Genomic DNA, 20,077 nt, shown 5'->3' with positions numbered 1-20,077 from the left:
GGAAAATGAACATTTTATTACGTAATCGGTCAGTATGAAGCCCTGTCCTCAATTTAACAAGGGTATACTTATGCGGTTAAAGTAGAATGCCCACCGACACCTGAGGCTATGGCTAATGGCATGGTGTTATAAGTGGAAGTCCTTCACAAGGGAGTCAAATCAGTCTATATTTATTTAAATTAAATTTAAGTTTTTTTTGTATTTTTATGTCAGTTTGGAAAAGAAATTGCAAATGAAAAGCTGAAATATGAATGTTAAATAAATGACCTGAACACTGAAAAAAACATGATATTTTGGTCCCTTAGCCACAAAACAATATTCTGCTATCTTTGATTTTACTGTATTAAATGAAAGACACCTGATGTGACAGAAGTAAATGTATTTGTCACTTTATATCAACCTGCCTTTTCTCCACCATAGAAATTGCTGAGCAGACAGATAAATTCATATTTTTAACATTCCTCCCATTTCCTAAAAACATAAAGGATGTCAACCTCCCACTTCCTGCTTTCTCAACCAACCCTGGCAAAAAAATCATAGATGACTCCTTCATTGACAAAGGAACAATACAAAGAGCCTGCAGCCAGGCTAGCAGCTCAGTGATGCTATACTTGAGATATGGTCAATTGTTTATGACAGTGCTGGTTGTAGTGTTTACCATGTTTACCATCTTTTTCTAGAGTCATAGAATGCTGAAATTTTGGTGATAAAGTATTTATACTTTAAAAAAATTTACATTTTAAAACATTTCAGCCTTAAATTGGAGCTAGATGAAAGGTCAGGACATCAAAGTTATTCCTTTGTCACCTCATTCCTACATCCAACTGCTCACCTGTTCCTCATTTGCCATTTTCTCCCAACATCAGTTATACCAGCCCATCTCCACCTGCTGCTTATGCTGATGCTCAACAGCCATTTTTCAATGGTCTTACTTTGATTATTTCAGGGTGTTACCCCCCATATTGGAGTCCCTGGAGGAAGGTGTGGTCCCCATGGCTGCAGAGACGGTTGACTTTCTCAGCTGCCTAGTGCTACAGAGTCTACGCTGCCCAGCACCTTAAGCCCTAAACGCAGATTGTCGCGAATTAGCATCATACTTTAATCCACATTGCAGCCGAATCGCGCATGCATTCCTCTAATGCCTTTAATTTTTTAATAGATAGATAGATAGATAGATAGATAGATATACATTTTTTATCCCAAGCTGGGAAATTGCAGTGCAGCAGCAGCTATACACAGTGAAATAAGTGAAAAATTGTGAAATAAGACTATAAGAACAAACTATACATAATAAAATATCAAAATAGCAAGCAGTAAAAAGATTATATACATAATAATAAAATAGCAAAATAGTAAACAGTAGTAATGAAAAACTATTGCACAAAAAAGAATATCTACAGCAAAATAGCAAGCAGTAAAAATTATATACATAATAATAAAATATCAAAATTAGCAAACAGTTGTGGCAAGAAGTATTGTATTATTATTATTATCTTCAGCTGTTATTGTACAGTGTAATGGCATGTGGCAGGAAAGATTTCCTGTATCTGTCCCTTCAACAGCGGAACTGTAGCAGCCTGTGGGAGAAGGTGCTCCGCTGTCTGTCCACTGTGTGATGGAGAGGGTGCTGATCATTGTCCATGATGGATAGCAGTTTATTCAGCGTCCTCCTCTCCACCACAGTCTGAAAAGACTCAAGTCTGAGTCCAAGTACAGAGCACAGCCTTCTTGATGATCTTATCAAGTCTGTTGGTGTCACTGGCACTGATGCTGCTGCCCCAACGTACAACTGCATAGAAGATGGCGCTGGCAACAACAGACTGGTAGAAGATCTCCAACATTTTGCTGCACACGTTGAAGGATCTCAGTTTCCTCAGGAAGAGTCTGCTCATCCCCTTCTTGTACACAGACTCTGTGTTGGATTTCCAGTCCAGTCTGTTGTCGATCACCACTCCGAGGTATTTGTAGTCCTCCACCTCCTCCACCACCTCCCCTCTGATCCGTAGTGGCTGTGAAGGCGTCTTCTTCCTCCTGAAGTCGATCACCATCTCTCTGGTTTTGCTGATGTTCAGCCTCAGGTGGTTTTGTTCAGACCACTCGACAAAGTTGTCTATCAGTGTCCTGTACTCCTCCTCCTCTCCCTCTCTTATACACCCGACAACAGCTGAGTCATCAGAGACCTTCTGCAGGTGACGTGACTCAGAGTTGTACTTAAAGTCAGTGGTGTATAAGGGGAAGAGGAAGGGAGAAAGCACGGCCCCCTGCGGAGCTCCTGTATCACTGACCACCACATTAGACAGCCCGCTGCCCAGACGGACAAACTGTGGCCGGCCTGTCAAGTAGTCAGTAATCCAGGAGATCACTGCGTCGTTAACACCCATCCCCTGCAGCTTCTCACCCAATAGCAAAGGTTGAATGGTGTTGAAGGCACTGGAGAAATCAAAGAATGTGATTCTTACAGTGCCTCCTCCACCATCAAGATGCATATGAGCTCGTTGCAGCAGGTAAATGACAGCGTCATCGACTCCTAAATGGGGCTGATAGGCAAACTGCAGAGGGTCCAGGAATGTCTTCACCTGTGGACTCAGCTGGGCTAGGACCAGTCTCTCCAGGACTTTCATCACATGGGATGTGAGGGCAACTGGTCTGTAGTCAGCTGGGTCAGATGGCCTCAGCTTCTTGGGGACTGGAACCAGGCAGGACGTCTTCCACAGCTTCGGGACTTTCTCCTGACTCAGGCTCAGGTTGAACAGATGTTCCAGTACAGGAGACAGCTGGCTAGCACAGGTCTTCAGGATCCTAGGTGTGATGCCATCAGGGCCTGCTGCCTTTCGCTGATTGAGTCTTTCCAGCTGCCTCTTTACCTGGCCTGCAGTCCCAGTTGGGTGGTAAGTGCCGGTGTCCTCAGTGGGGGAAGGGGAGGAGGAGGACGTCCTTGCATCTCTTCAGCATATCTCGGAGTTCATGCTGCACTGGACCCTCTGGGTCTTCACCAGTGCTGCCAGCTCGTCCGTATTATTCCCCAAAGACCTCACGTTTCCCGTTACACTCGCGGGGACCGCTGGTTTGTGTCTTCTCCTTTTTTCCCTCCTTTTCACTCCAGACCTGCAGCCCCGGCTTCTCCTCCGTAACTCCTGCAGGACCACAGGTCTGTTTCCGGGCAGCAGCACGGGTCTACACAGCGCAATCAACTGTTCGCGCATGTAAACAATGCTCCCACCGCTGCCGTCGGCATAGTTCCCAGTAACAAAAAGTAGGGAAAGTAGAAGAAAAACACGGAAAAGGGTCGCAAACTTAAGTCCAGCCATTATCAAAACTCTAACAAACAGGTTGTGATTGATCAGAAAAACAGAAAAAAAAGAACGAACGGACAAATAAACGAAACTTAAAAAACACGACGGGAGCTGCTGCTACAGGCTGCCACCTGGGATGGCGCCAAAAGCGATATAATGAAATATAAATAAAACAATATAATTCTAAATAAATTCAGGCATCAAGGGGTTAACTGACCACGAGTCAGAACCCTGCCCCAACCTACAGCCAGATCTTGTTTTAATGGCCTCCTTTGCAGACCTCCAACTTCCTAGCCATCCTTCTGCGTGGCTCCGCCAAAGAATCCAGCCTCCAGGTAGATCTGCCAATGCCCCAGGACTCAACATCTCTGTCCTGTGTCTCCAAGCCAAGATTTCTGTTAATCCATGCTTTCTGGAATGCCTGAACCGTGTTTAGTTAGATGGACCGATTCAAGATAAACCAAAACAAACAAGGGAGAAACAGTGCAATACTCAATAGGACATCTACTTACCACACAAGCAAAAACTTGAAAAAAAAGGTGGATAGAACACTTTAACGAAGTTCTCTACAATCAACCAAAACAACCAACAGAGATACTGGAAGCCACACAAGTCCTGAACAGCAACATCACAACCAATAACAAGGGAAAACACTGAAGCCATCAAATCATTGAAAAAGGAAAGTCCCCAGGTACTCAGAGATTAAATGTTTCTGACTCTTCAAAGCAGATCCAGAATCGGCCATCCCACACAAATACTATGTTTAAGTTTGTACTCATGCCATATATCATTGGAAAGCTAAGATTCTTGTGATTGGATTACTGCAAACCATTTTAAGATACAATCATAACAATAGGTGCAATCATGCCAACAACAAATGATTCTAAAATTGATTGAACTCACAAATGAAGTCTCATAGTAATCCACCTGTTATGTTACGATCTGTTTTGTTATCCTGTGCTCACTCTCTCTCTCTCTCCCTTTGCCCGCAGGTGCATGAGCAGGGGCGCAGCTGACTACCACACCTGACAGTAATCAGCCCAATCAGCGCTCGCTACTTAAGCCCAGCCAAGCACTCCTCCAATGCCAGATTATTCCTGCACGTAGCACGTATTGTTATTTATAGTTATTTATTCCTAGTATATTTCTGTCTTGATATTTTGTTGTTACTTTGCTTAGTATATTATTCCCCTTTGGGCGTTTTTTGTTTTGTAGCTCTTTTAGTTGATAATTTGTTCATCGTTCTCTGTTTCCCGTTTTTGGCGTCTTTAGTTGTACTTTGTTTCTGAATAAATCTTGTTACTTTCCACTCTGCATCTGGGTCCTAGTAATCAGAGCCTGAGCCATAACACCACCGATCATAACACTAAACACAAAAACTACAAAAAAAACGATCCAATGCAGTTAAACACAAAACACTGTAATAGTCAATGCAAATAGGTTTTGAAATGGTATGTGTAGTAAATGGTTCCAATTCAAAGATGTATAGTCTAAATGACAGATACCCTAAATATAAATATAGCTGGCCTATATATAGATTGCCAATATATAAATAGAGCTTTAGAACTACATCCTGAGGATGTGCTGGGATGAATCATCAGTGTAATCATGTAACTTGGGGTCATCAAGTGTTTCAGATCTTTCAACATGAGACACTCTCACCTAGGCAACCCAGCCAGGGTGATCAATTCCCAGCTTGCATCCTAGTGGCAGTCGACCACGGAGCCTCCCTCTTCAGTCAAAGCCACATAGTGGCTTTTCCCTGCAGCATCAGTGACTGACTTGATTTGTTAATCCCACTTGCCTGAGTTCGGTCAAGGCTTTGCGGAGTGACCAACCTGCCTGACCCAGCATTGCAGCCCATTAGGATCGCAGGAGCTCCTGTCTCTGCAACTGCTTTCAGGACCTGATCATACCGTCTGCCAGGACTTTCGGGCAGCTGCTGCAGATGTGTTCAAGAGATCCTCTTCCAGAGTAGAGGGCACAGGATGCTGACAGAGATATTTATCTAGACAAATATAGCAAATAGTCTTTCATTGGAAAATGCCTAGACATACTGTACCATTCGAAAAATACGTGCATATACGTAAAAAAATATATTTTTAACGCATACTGTATATTACACTAACCTCTGCGATAGCGAGCACTGCTTCTCTTTGGTGGGGTGTCAGATGGAAGTGATTATTTTAATATATACTTACAGCTGGTTTTCCAGGTTTGGGCCAGTCAAGTCTTTGCAAGAGTCTGCTTCGTAAAGAGCTGCTCAGAGTAGTAGTGGTTGCTTTGCACCTCATGATGAAGTGGGCACAACAATTCCATGGGCTGGAACTCTCTCCAGGGGTCAGTTTCACAAAGCAGGTTCAACAAGCTCTGAGTGTAACCCTGAACTCTGAGTTGATCTACTCTGAGATAGGAAACTCTGAGTTTTCGATTCCACAACAGCAGATTTGAGTTAGTTTGATTAACTCAGAGTAGGTTCACATTGAGTTAAGCGCATGCACCACAACTTTAAAAAGACAGCATCAATGGAACCCCGATTTGAGGAGTCACCATGGCAACGGGGAAGCGGAAGGCTGCCTACTTCACGCCACTGGAAATTAGACATTTTAATGCGCTCATACAGCGAATATGAACACGTTTTTAGACGGAAGTCCAACACCGCTGCAGCTGCGAAGGAGAGGGAGACGGCGTGGGAGAACATTGCTGCTCGGGTCAATGCGTGAGTATAAATGTAGTCCTTTGAAATCACAATAATATTACAGGGCAAAACTGCTTGAATGGTTGCCTATTAATTTATTTCATTTAGGTGCAATCCCGCGGGGGAGAAGCGCACTTGGCAGCAGCTTAAAATGAAATATAAAAACATGGTTCAAACAGGTAAGACCTCTGCATCATCTCATGGAGGTAGCTACCTCATTTTGATCATGTTTTACATTGTAAAGTAAATATTAAGTGGCTCCCTTTCATTGTAAAATTGGTTATATTGTGTTCATATAATGTTTTGTTTTTTGTTAACGAATGAAATAAAATTTAAAAATGAAAAAAAGTGTTCTCATCTATATCATGTTATGTTAAATAATTAAGCCTATATTTGAACTAACTCAGACTTTTACTCAGCTAACAGAAAGAAGGCAGATGCACGAAGAACGGGTGGTGGCCCTTTGCCGATAACTGTCTGGAAAAGCAAGAACATCGTGGTCTGATAACTATCCCCCCACGAATATTTAATTCTCTGCGCAGTATCGCTGCACCTTCATCCACGGGATCATGATCGAAAGACGTTAACATGCCATGTTAACGAAAAAAGTCACCACCTACTGTGCCTAATGGACTTCCACTGATTGATATTTTTAATGATTTTTTTTTAATAACAGACGGCAGAACTATGCCAAAACTCGTCTGCCGACTGAATGAATGAATGAGGAAGTGAAATACGGTGTGTGGTTGAAAGAGGGCGGAGACACAGAGAAACTCGAGGTTCCTTGAGTAAAACCTGGTCCCGACCAGGTTAGGTTCATAGAGTCAGTTACTGCGGTAACTGACTCAGGGTTTAACTTACCTCTGTCTGTGAAACAGGCTTGAGTTACCCTTCTTTCTCTGGTTTGACTTACCTTCCTATGTGAAACGGAAAACTTTCCCTCATTTCAGGGTTAACATACTCGGAGTTTTCAGTAAACCTGCTTTGTGAAACGGACCTCAGATGAAGGCTCCACAGATCTGATCAGCACAGGCCCTGAGCAGTCTGGAGCTGATGCCATCAGTGCCTGCTCTTGATCTGCTGTTATAGTACTCCTGGTACTGCAGTCTGATCAGCTCTTCCATCTTATTAGGTAGAGAGGCCGGGGGGAATTCAGGGCCCCTGCCGCTCTGGCATTGCTCCCCCATTGTTCCCACTCCTCCAGCTTTCTCCTGTAGTTGACCTTGCCTCTCCTGATCTCCCTTCTCAGTTCCTTCTGCACATGTGTGTTTCCAGTGTGAGTTCCTTCAGCCATGTCTCCATGAAGCACATGATGCTACACTCCTGGTACTGCAGTCTGATCAGCTCTTCCATCTTATTAGGTAGAGATCTTACGTTCCCCTTAATAAGACATGGTATGGATGGTTTATAATGTTTACCTTCACTGTCTTCCCACAATGGAGTGTGGCTGAATAGATCTACTGATGTTGTTTTTAAAAATCCAGAAAAGGGTAAAAAGCAAAGCACTAGTACCACCAGTTGTACGTCCATAGGAATGTATGATCTTGACAAGTGACAGAAAAAACATGTGTCTTGTCACAGTCTGCTCTCTCCCTCTCCTGCCCTGTTGCTTAGCCACACCCCTCATCAGCTTCACTGCTTTCACCTGCCGCTGTCACCTGCCCCGGTAAACCCACCAGCCTTCTGTCCCCAACCTGTTTATAGCCTGTCTGCTTTCTGCTCCACGTCTGTCTGTGGCTAGCTGGCACTCAGTCTGTTCCTGCTCTGCCTGTAGACTCACTGCGTCAGCTTCACCTCGCCAGCTCCTCTCTTCTGGTACAGTCAGCCTCACCAACTCCATCTCAAGGTCTGGATCCACTCCCAGGCCTCATCTGAACCACCTCCCTGGAAGACTTCTGACTGCAGTGAGTTTGTGCCATTTCCCCTCCTATACACTCGGTGAGCCTATTGAGAACTGTGAAAAGTTAACTGCTCACAAGCCCCTCTACATTCCCTGCCTGCCCTGCTGGTCGAGTGGTAACTTGCCCGCCTGCCACACAGGTTCAAATCCTGCCACCTGCCTGCTTTGCTCTGATGCATCTGTGGTTAACCTTTATCTGCTAAATAAAGACTGTTTACTACTATTCCCTGGTTCATTTGTGCTGCTAAAGGGTTCACTCTACACCCGTTACAGTTCTAAAACAAAGAAAAGTGGTCGGTGTTGCTATAACAAGCTGCCACGTGCAGCGCCATCTCGACAAAAGACCATATGAGCTGGATCCACGTTAAAAGACACAGCAAATCTGTTGTTTGCTGATTAACGTAATGCACAGTTTTCATTACTAATATACAGAGGCCGGTTGCAGTAATGAAAGGAAATAGTATGGTGATGTGTATGAAGTTTCTTTTTTGTATACAGAACAAGTTCATATCATTTTCTATAAATATTATAAATGCTGACTTATTTCTTAATATGAAAAAAAAGGAAAGTGAACTCCAGAGAGCTACATTAACAGCTAGGGTGCAGACACATTGAGCAAAGATTTATTACGACCCAGAACCTCTACATAAGTATAGGAGAAAGGAAACAGGAAGGTAGGCCTGAAAATGGAGAGGAGATTCTTTTACATAAGATTAGGATTCCTAACCCTCCACAACACAACACACACACACAAGTATGGATGAACAGCAGAACTGTCGACCCTCCCATTTATCCTGTATGGGGTTCTCCAATTTTTTACTTTGTCCACCTATTTAAATATTCACCTGGACATACACTTTCTAAGCTACAAAGATGAACTACTTCATGTACTACTACGACATAATTATCACGGTAACTATACTAGTTGCACAGACATATCATCCAAACACTTGCAACATGTATTTTGTCCTATCCAGTAAATGCATCAATTGAACATGCATATCTAAAAATAGACTGCATTTGTAGACAGGCTTATTCTTTTATTTTGCAAGCATGAAGGAAACTTGTCGGCACTGAATGAATTAAAGAATAAAACTCATTTAGTTTGTGTGAAGGCCTTTGAGGCCCCAACCATGACAGAACAGAACCATTCATCTCTTCATATGAAATTTACATTTTCCAATATCTAAGTTTTTTTTTCTGCTATAGTTCTTTAATTTTTTTTACACACAATCGACATAAAGGCAAGTACCACATAAAATCAGCACTTTGTAGCAGCACTACTGCTGCTTATTGATCAGATAACAATATCATATTTGGGGATTTATAAAGTCTTATCTTACCTTAATATTTTGCTTCACTAATTCATGATAAATGCAATACCATGGGCTGACCAGCAGATGTCACCATAATACTTGTTTTAATGCTTCACAGTGATCACCCATTTTCAGCACTGCTTTGTTTCCTCTGTCACCATCTTCTGTCCTGGAGGAAGCTGCAAACTCTTCCTTGTATAAGCCATAGCTTCTTCTACTACAGAAAACCACAAATAAGTCTGTTCACACAGAAAAGTAGCATGTTTCTTGAATAGATAAACATAAGTCAGTGAACAAATGGCACATTTTAAAAAGCTGAATCTTACCCTAAAACACTCAAAAACATTCATTTTCCCAAAACATTACCCCTTCACCTATACCACTTGTTCATAGGACATTCTTCGTTTGCTCCAGTCTAGTCATTGGCCTGAAACTTTTGGTAACATTGTATTCAGTGGACACATATTAAAGTCTTGTTGTGTGTAGAATACACAGTGCTGCAAAGAAACTGTGATAGAACTTAAATGGGTTGGGGCATCTTTATACTGCACACACCTGTCACTCAGTGCAGGTGAGTATATAAATCATAAACATAAATAACCTTGGAATCCAATTACATCTTAAAACCTTAAAAATGGGCCATTAATATTGATCACTACATTGTACAATTCTACATTGCTGACAAATTTGGCAAAGTCACATACCTTCCCAAACCATATGATGATGCAGAACATTATTTTTACAGTGATCAAGGACTGGATTCAGGGGGAACAAAATATTCTCACAGAACATGATGAACTTTGTCCAAAAGAAGGAATTGCAGCATGAGGTGCTCTTTGTTGTCAATATATTTATATTAATAATCAATTGATGAAATTTTCCAATTGTTGTAAAATCAAATCATAAATGCGTAGTAGCAGTAGATTTTTGTGAAATGACTGTAATGTGTAATTAAGGTATTCCAGTGAGTTCGGACCACATCCTCCACTCTCAATCTCTGCTCCTGTGTTTTAAGTTCCTGTACTGATCACGAATGGCCTTTGTAGACACCACCAGCCTATTTATTGTACAAGTTAGAGCCCTGAAAATGTAATAATCATAAATGGTATAACTTGTAAGTATTTGGTCAAGAGATGCAAGAACACTTAACAATCAGTCTATAATATCTATTTAATCTCTCCATGTGTCCTGGAGTTATCCCTCAGATCTGGAATTCTGCACATGTAGTCTGCACTGCAAAAGAGTGGTGACAAAAATAATCTTAAAAACTATCTGCACATTTCTAAACTTACATCGCTTGCAAAAGTCTTGCAGCCTGTTGCAGCAGGTCTATGGAAGTTAAATGGTAAATGGGCTGTATTTATATGGCGCTTTGGTAGTCTCACAAACACTCAAAGCACTTTTACAACCCAAGTTTGCATTTGTACTCATACGTTTAGGATATTTAGTTTTGACACAGCTTTGGTAACAAACTAAGTCCAAACTAACCACAATATTGTCCCATGAATGACGTTTTCACTTCCTGTGGCCAATCAGGGAAAAGTAGAACTATAAAACTAGACCAGGGGTGGGCAAATCATTTTCTTAAGGGGCCACATGAGAAACTGGGACTGTTGTGGAGGGCCATACCAATAGGCTGAACTCAATTATGTTCAAAATAAATTCTATCGCCTGGGATCTTTCTGTGTTTGCATGTTCTCCCTGTGCAGCGTGGGTTTTCACCGGGTTCTCCGGCTTCCTCCCACAAAAAATAAAAAAAATGTCTGTTTGTGCAGTATTTCAGTGAGAGAAATCTGGTCTCTGTTGGGCTTGAGCAAGTGCACTGAAGTCAGGCTGAAGGTCTGAGGTAGATATGCAAAGGACAGCTGACAAATGATCGTCGCTGAGAGAGGATCTGTATCGGGATTTGGTAAACTTCATCACTGAGAATGTTTGTTCACATATGTAGGTAGATCCAAACAGAACAAATATCTTCTGTGAGGAAAGTTTGGAGCGTACCAAGAACTGCTAAGCACCATATACAGCAGATGGCCTAGAGTGAAAGGACTACAAATAGCTTTGGATACCACATGATGCACCAGCAACAGACCACCTTCAGGTTGTAGATACAGGTTACTTCCATTCATTTACATTAAAACATTTCCAATCGATTACTTTTTCACTACTTCCCACTCTTTTGGTTGCAGCTTTGGCTCCCAGAAGGACTCGTGGAAATCACTTTAGTGTTTGCCCAAATCAAAATTAAAATTACTTTTAACTTCACTCATCTCCCAGTTCATATCATAATGCAAACCTCTTGTATAATGAGAGTGATTTAATCATTGTGTAATTAAGGACATGATTAATCAGTGCACATAAATTGACAGAACAACGTATTAGACTAAAAATTTAAATTTTGAAAAAGTCACACATAATAACAGTAATGGTTAATGCATCTCGGGACATTTCCATTCATAATGATGTAACAAGCCATTTGGTTTACAGTATTCAGATGCTGTCATTTCAATAGCAACAACAACAAGTCCAGAGATGATGTAAGCTTACAGTAATGAGTGTCATTAGGTCCTCTACTGTGACCTCCCCAGTGTGCAGCCTATATACAGTGGTGAACAGGCCTCAGGGACCAGGGCTCCCTGCAACCAGCTAATTAGTGTATGACCAAGTGGCTACTGTGTGTTGGCCTCATACGATGCTCCTGTTAACAAATAATTCACAACTCAGTAAAATTATCCAGAGTGTTATATTTACTGTCAGTGACTTTGGGTTGAGTTGTGATGAGTAACTGTTGACACTGATGAAAAGTTGGATGCACAATATAGTTATTACAGTCTAAACATGTTGTTATCTTCATTATCCCTCGAGACCAATTACACAAACTGCGCCACTGTGGACAGCCTTCCTCGGCATCAATCCAGAGAAACATATAGCAAGTTTTCAGTGACAAATAAAACTACAGGGTCACTAATGTATTTTAGAACTGGTTGTGAACCACAAATTTTCCAACAAGTCACACACTGATCAGCAACAAATATTGTTTTGTCTTTATTGTTATTATTTTATTATTATTGTTATATCAGTTGTTGCTTGTGTCCTGTAAATATGACGAATTACAGTTTGTTTTTTTTCATATGTGCTCGACACCCCCACCAGCCTCCTCCTCCACCTCTCTCTGTCAAATTTCTCTGTGGGCCTTCTCATATTTTACAGTTGGTAGTTCCTGTGTCACCTCATGAGTGCTCTTTATCAGTATCAAGCATACATTATTACCTCCTTCTCAGTAGGAACCATGGTGATCATATCTGTTGACCACTGTGTGGCTTTTTGTCATCCTCCATGTTACTCCACCGAAATCTCACAAAAAAAGAGTTCGTATGTTATATTCTGTGTTGGATATGTTCTGTAATCTTTCAAAGTCTGATTCTGAAGGATATCCTGAAAGGCAGGCAGGTACAGTATAACTCCTGCTTTGAAGTGTGTGTCTCTGTCATTAACTACGCTGATGGACTTATAAGCATAGTTATTAGATCCTATTTTATCATTATTAGATCTTATTTTTCCATCTTTGTGCCCATTACTTACTGTTACTGTAGTTCTGTGTATGGGAGTATTTGTGGTGGCCGTGTTTCAGGTTTGTGCAAAGTGGTCTCATATTGTAGCTGTGACACTTCAGAGTGTAGTAAAGTAACTGCAAAAAAATGCGAAATTCTGGAATGATTTAGGAAAATACCCCCGGCACTGTTTTCTTTTATTGGCCAAGTGGACACTGCTATGTGGTGTCAGCACAGTCTCATCTCTGTTCATGCTGCTTTCTACGCATTGCATTTGAAAATACTGCTGTTACCATGTTGGCAGATTCCTGTCTTCTGTGGCTTTATTATCAATGTTCTCCAAATCAATATGCATTGTGGACATCGTCTTTTTATGTTTGATTAATCTCCCTTAAAATGTAAATCTCCATTAAAAGTGGCAGCAGTGAAGTTAGAGTGAGTGAATAAGTGATCATTTTGAAAAACCACAAAAGCACAAATAATTGGCATGGAAATCTCTAAATAAATGTACATTGCAATTTATAGTCTAATATAAAGAGGGAGACTACCAAGCTCTAAAAAACATAGTCTTTGTATACACAGTATATGTCAACGTGCAGAAGAAAATTACACCATCATTTTTATATCTTCGTTTTTGTTTTTGTTTTCTTTTTTTTATAGGGACGGACCCCCATGCCACCTGCTCCAATTCTGCCACCTCCAGAATTTTGGCTTGCATGGCAACCTGCCCATTTCCACCCTTTACCCCAAGTCCAGGGTTTAATTCCAGCTCTGCCCAGTCGTGTAATGTACTGATCTGAAACTCCAGCTGCAACACAGAGAGGGCCATAACCAAACGCAAGAGAGGGAATATTTCACACACAGTCAACCAGGAAAAGCAAACATCTGTCTCTCTCATCCTGGTCACTGCTCTTACACTGGCATCCACAACGGTGGCCAGTATGTGTTTTTCATTTCAGTGTCCACGACAGGCTTTTCAGGGGCCACACGCAAGTCTGTTCTGACAGTCTCTACTCAAAAAATGAATGAACGGCTGGTCGCTGTGTGCTGAACAGGACAGTGTTTGGTTGAGAGTGTAATAGATAAGAGTCCGCATCTTATTAAGTGTGGTCAAATTAGGCATGAAGGTAATTGACAATCACTTTCCATAATACCCGTAAAGCAAACAAGCAGCACTCTAATAACACACTAAAAGAACTAAAATAAACATGCAACCAAGAAACACTCTAAAGAGAAAAACTCTAAACCCACAGTGACATAAACCCACTTTAAAGTTGTCTTCCTGACAAGAACAATTGAACATTAAAACAATGTGGGATTATTGAACCCCTCATTCAAAAACCATGGGTGTTAATCTGCCGTTATAACAGCATCCACTCACTCACTTCCAGCCTTTCCAAAATGTTTTGGAAACTGGCTTCAAGGATTTTCTCCCATTCAGCCACAAGAGCAACAACACTGATATTGGACGTGGCTCACAGTTGACTTTTCACTTCATCCCAATGGTGTTGAGGTCTATAAACATTTCCAGATTTTAAAAAAAAGGACAGGACAAGGTCAGATTGAAAGGAAGTTAGCAGAAAAACTCAAACTTTTCACAGAGCGGCCTTCCTGCCAGTACCCTTGAGCCACCCTTTCCTTTTTAAATACGATAAGTGGTGGGGCAAAAAATAGATTAAGCAGTACATGCTGATACCTCCTCCACTGTATTATCAATACACTATTAATAGTAATATTGTGATTATTTACTGATTTCAACATTGTCTTATTGTCAAATAATCTTTTACCACCTTTTATCTTTGACCCTCTACACTGTTACATGCAAACATGGAGAGCAGGGACCCAGTTGCAGAGTCAAAAGAAAAAAAAATTTATTGATAAAACAAAAAAATCACCATAAAGGAAAAACTCACTCGGGAATAAACTTGAAGAGTCCAGGAGAAAACTCACAAGCGAAAATCACAGTTAGGCAATGGGAACGGGGAGAGAGGCAGGCGATCACTCAGAAGTGAGACTGGTGAGAGAGCATGGAGAAAAATCTGGCACAGGAGCTAATTGGTGATGGCTAAAGAAGCCGCTCTGATTAACTGATGAGGAGCAGGTGAGTCTAGTGAGGCTCGCTGCTGAGGAGATCGGACCCGCCTCTCTCTCACGGTCTACTTGCTGACAGAGGCGCCCACTGTGGGGGCCGGACAGGGACCCCAAATAAAATGAAATAAAATCACATTTTGGCCTAACGTTGTTATTCAATGTTTATTGTTTACTGTTACAGCCAAGCCTAGGGAACCCTGGCCGTAGCATAAATGCTCCACTCCTTCCACTCTGCAGAGCCCTAAAACAACAAAAAGAGCAAACAAAAGGGCAGGTTTCTAACCTTCTTCTCCAAACCAGACGAGCAAAATACAAAACAACTAGAAAGGAAACGGGGGGTGGGGGGTGGGGGGTTGGAGAAGACAGTTGCTCTGTCTTCTGGGCCAATCTGGTAGCTGCAATTCCCTTCCGATCCACCAATCCATGGACTGCACCTGTTTCTGATCATCTCCTGCTGCTCACACACACACACACACATAGGCTGAGGTGGAGAGAGACACACCTGAAATATCTACACATTTATCTACAAATGACCTAAGGTCATCACAATACATTTTTGTTTTATTACAAAACTGAAGGCATTTTTAGCCTTTATCAGTCAGTCTCCTTTCACCTATACCACAGTCAACCACCAGGACTGATATATTTAAAAACAAACAAGGCTGAAACAAAGCTTTGGTTGTGAGGCTGTCATATCAATCACTGGCTTCAATGCTAATTGGTACGGTGTCAGTTAGTGGAAGGAAGAGGCCTTTTCACACGGGTGAAACAGCACTCTCAAAGGCCATGACTCTTTGGTGATGAATGGACTGAAAAGTACACATTCATCATGCCAGCATTCCAAAATTAGTCACCTGTATGTCCGTTTAAGCAAGTCTTTAAGCAGTCAGAGGCCAGTCAGAGTGGAATTATTACTCCACCTTCACAGGGCAAGAGAAAGTAACGTGCACCTCTGCAGGCTGCCTGGGTGCTTTTCCAAACAAAACCTTTCACCCTAGCCTTTCACGGAAGCTGAGGTTTTTCAGGAGTGCATGGTCGCCATTCTGGAGGAACTTGCCACCGACAAATCCATTGACAAAATTATTGTAACTGTCAAACAGATATCTCTCTATGTTTCAACTGCAGAGCATGTCCAGCAACTTGTCACTGACAGGCTCAAGGAAGCCAAATACATTTCACTGGCTATTGATGAATCCACTGACACCACTGATGTGCTGATGCGCAAATTTGTCAGATACTTTGACGGCAACGATTTCCGAGAGGAGCTGCCTGCATTCCTTCCGCTGCTGACGTCATCTTTGGAAAACTGGAGGATTTTTTAAAAAACCATAGACTGTCCTTGGATAAAATCAATCTGATAGTGACAAATGGCGCACCTGCCATGATTGGCAAAAACAGGGGTCTGGTGAGCAGAATAAAAACTGTTGCTCTTCACTTCACTGTATTATCAATCAAAGCGTGCTGTGCACAGAGCTAAGCGTTGAGATCAAAGAGGTGATGGAGAAAACAACGAAAATTCATAATCACATCAGAGGAAATTCAAGCACCCAGCACCGCCTGTTCTGCAAATTTGTGCTCCAATCCCAAGCTTCTCATGATGACCTGTTACTCCACAATGATGTGCGCTGGCTCAGTGAGGAAAAAGCACTGGAGCGCTTCACTGAACGCAGAGTCCAAGTAGTGGGTTTTTTTAAACAAAGTAAATCAAAAGAGCTGACCATCTCTGCATCATGCAAGACAGAGAATACATGTGCAATGTTGCATTTTTAACAGACATTTTCTCCCATTTGAATACACTCAATCTCCAGCTGCTAGGAAAAGAAAAACCCATGGTGGATATGGTAGAAAAACTTGATGTCTTTGGGAACAAACTTGATCTGTTGCACCCAGACTTGTTGGGACAGTGGGAGAAAGTAACATAGAGACATGATGAATAAATTCATCACACAATTAAAGGACAACTTCTCTGCCAGATTTGATTACTTTTTCTTTTCAAGGGATGTAATTGGATTTGTGCGTGACCCATTCACGATCAGCCCAAGTGGAGAATTCTCCACAAATGCCATGAAAGTGATGCTGCTGGATGAGGCGGCTATTCAGAGTGAGCTGACTGAAATCCAGGCCGCAGGCGAGGTGAAGGCTGCTCTCTGTGGTGCTGAAAGCCTGAGCACATGTTGGGCTCTTGTCCTGAGGACTGTGGCACATTAAACGCTGGCTGTGTCTGTGCTGAGTTTGTTCTCATTTCAGAATGTAAATAAAGTCATAAATGTTGGGATTACTGATAGTTCAGTTGCTTTAATAGTGGGGACCACACCATATTTTCTCTTTCTCTTTCTTTCTCAATTTTGGAATACAGTTGCTGGCCAGATGGGACTATTCGGCAGGCCGGGTTTGGGCCGCAGGCCGCCAGTTGATGATCACTGCTCTACACCATCATGTTACAGTCTATACAAAGTGTGATTCCAACCTTTGCATAATGAAGGTCCTGGAGTATAATTAAACACTTTCTCTAATGCGCTTTTTTCTATATCGTTATACTCACAGCAACCTTCCTTACCTTCTGTGACCCAGCAGTGGTAAAATATGTCTCTTTCAAAAAGCTATGGAAAAATTCCCTATGGTTAATTAATCAAGATGGAAATTAATGTGTTAGCTGTTTTGTATATTCCTGTTTAAGTACATTTAGAGCAATGAAAAAACTGTGTCTAAAGTCTAATTCTTTGCATGTGTACAGACGAAAAAGCAGATTCTGATATTCGGCTTACATGCCATTATTGGCAGGAACCTACTATAGATCCTTTAACCTTGTCTGCTAAAAACTGTAGCCCACTTTAACCCATGTTCTCTCTGTGGGTACACACAGTATTCTTCTAACTATTTGGAACACTGCAAAAACAAAACATTTCTTACTCTTCGTGAAGACAGTGAACCTCTTACAGGTTAATAACCTGAGGAGATTCAAGTTTTGTAATACAATGACATTTTTACCATCAACAGAATAGATCTTCACAATCTAAACCGTAACCTTATGGACACACAGGCTCTATTTTCCATTCATTTTCATTAGTGATGAAAAGTAGAATTGAACTACTTTCCATGGAAATGTAGGGTTGCAATGTTTTTAATGTCAATAAAGTTTTACAGGCATGTCTAATTTTTGACAGTTTAAGACCATACATTAGCGGATTTTGAAGGGGCTGAATGATCACTACATACATAGACAAGAAAACACACAGTGGATATGGAACAGAGAGCATGTCAAATCTCTGAGTAATCAAACTGTAAAAACAGGCAAAGACAAAGCTAATGAGTGAAATAAAATGTGGAGTGCAGGTATCAAAAGCCTTCATTCTGGTCTCTCTGGAAGCTTTCAAACACACAGACAAAATCTTTACATAAGTGAATGAAATATAAATGACAGGAGCAGCAACAGTGAAGATAAGGCCAAAAACCAGATCATGAATAAGTGACACTGTTCTGTCTGATGAACAAGAAAGTTCAACCACAAGGTGATGTGCGCAAAAAACTTTGTTGATGACAGTCCCACAACGCTTTAAATGAATAGTGAATGACAGTAAAACCCCAACCTCTATAAAAGAAACTGTCCAAATAACAAGGATGACCTGTTGTACTATTCTTTTGGTTATTAGGACGTTGTAATGTAAAGGCTTACATATACATATATATCTGTCATATGCCATAATTGTTAATGTTCCAAACTCAATTGCTACATATGTATGAATGTTAAATATCTGAAGGAAGCAGTAAAAGACAGAAATGTCATGAGTCTCTGACAAGATCTGTACCATCAAACAAGGCAACAAAGATGTGCTTCCATATATTTCATTAACAAACAAATTGCACAAGAAAAGATACATGGGCTCATGCAGATTTCTGTCCACATAAATGATGACAATAAGAATGGTGTTTGCAAAAATAACTGATATGTAAAATAGCATTGCCAGAATGAAATACAGGTACTTTAAGTGCCCCATGTTACTATACATGGCCAACACAAATGACATAATCTGTGTTGAGTTCTCCATGATCCCGGTAATAAGACACAAGAACACATTTAATCATTTGTGTTTCATGGAGGTGTGATTGCACATGATAAAGTGTAAGTAAAATTAAAATCAAGGTGTGCAGGAATACCTGCAACCCTGGACAGGATCGACATCTTAGACAATGGATGAATTAATGGCTATATAATGTAGTTATAGAAACGTGTGGTTCTTGTACTAACATAATATTGTTAGTAGACATTATCTTACACCAAAAGAACTATGTGATTTTGTCATATGTAATTGTGATTTTGGATAAACCATGTTGTCATGTCAGGTCAGCCATATTCCAGTCACATCACAGATTAAACTCACCAGACCATCGGAGAGATAGACAATCTGAAAACTTAACTGCTATAACCTCCCCTCCCCACTGAGACACACGGAAGCAGTTGCTGAACCTTTATACTGATGTTCTGGCAGGCAAAGAAACGTGACATGCAGGACTAACTTATGACCAATCAAAAACAATTAAGAATAATTTGAGGATAGCACTACAGTATCTTGAGTGCTGGAAACATCGCTGTGTGTGTGTTTGTGTGGGTGTTCCAACATGTCACTGCAGCCTCGGCAACAGAAACACAAAGTACTGTGCCAACTCTGGACAGCCTAGCAACAGGGATTGAGCAACACACACACACACACACACATAGACAGTCTTTGTAAGGGAGACAGCAGGTACGTCCACTGTTTTGTCTTTTAATGCTTATTTCTGCTAGAAAGCATAATACAAATCAAGAAGATGAACTAAATCTACTCATCTTAATTTCCCCTACTTCCTTAACCTTTTCAGGCAATTCTTTCTAAGGTATTTTTTCAGGGCCCAAAAGTTACCGAAAGTAACATCTTCACTTTTGGTTACGTTACGAGTTTTTGTGTTCTTTATTCACTCACTCATCACTCACTGAGGACTAGAAAACTTTATGATTCATGACTTTTATGAAAGTTGCCTTCTTCTTTTTTCTATGCTGCAGGGGCATAGATATAGACAGTGCATCTACACCGGGGCCCCGGCCGATAGCTAATGGGTCTCCAGCTGAGCTGTGGTTAAAATGCATCAGTGAAAAATTGAAAAGAGGGAGAGAATGAGAGGAAGAAAAGGCAAGATACAGACTTAATGTCCCCTATGAAGGATTACTGGTTCTGCTGTTGTTCAACAACGAAGAG

The 20,077-nt window shown here is 41.2% G+C and overlaps 1 protein-coding gene across 1 annotated transcript; it reads right to left on the bottom strand.

Annotated features, from left to right (window-relative positions):
- Window positions 1–6,989: 6,989 nt before the first annotated feature.
- LOC121616276 (olfactory receptor 4K1-like) lies at window positions 6,990–18,892 on the bottom strand. Its single transcript, XM_041950992.1, has 2 exons — window positions 17,938–18,892; window positions 6,990–7,246 (listed from the first exon to the last, which is right to left on the bottom strand). Exons 1-2 carry the CDS (start codon window positions 18,890–18,892, stop codon window positions 6,990–6,992), a joined length of 1,212 nt encoding a protein of 403 aa, XP_041806926.1.
- Window positions 18,893–20,077: the final 1,185 nt, after the last annotated feature.

This window comes from Chelmon rostratus, chromosome 13 (assembly GCF_017976325.1).
Source record: "Chelmon rostratus isolate fCheRos1 chromosome 13, fCheRos1.pri, whole genome shotgun sequence".
NCBI lineage: Eukaryota > Metazoa > Chordata > Actinopteri > Chaetodontiformes > Chaetodontidae > Chelmon > Chelmon rostratus.
This window is presented reverse-complemented; position numbering and strand designations above follow the sequence as displayed.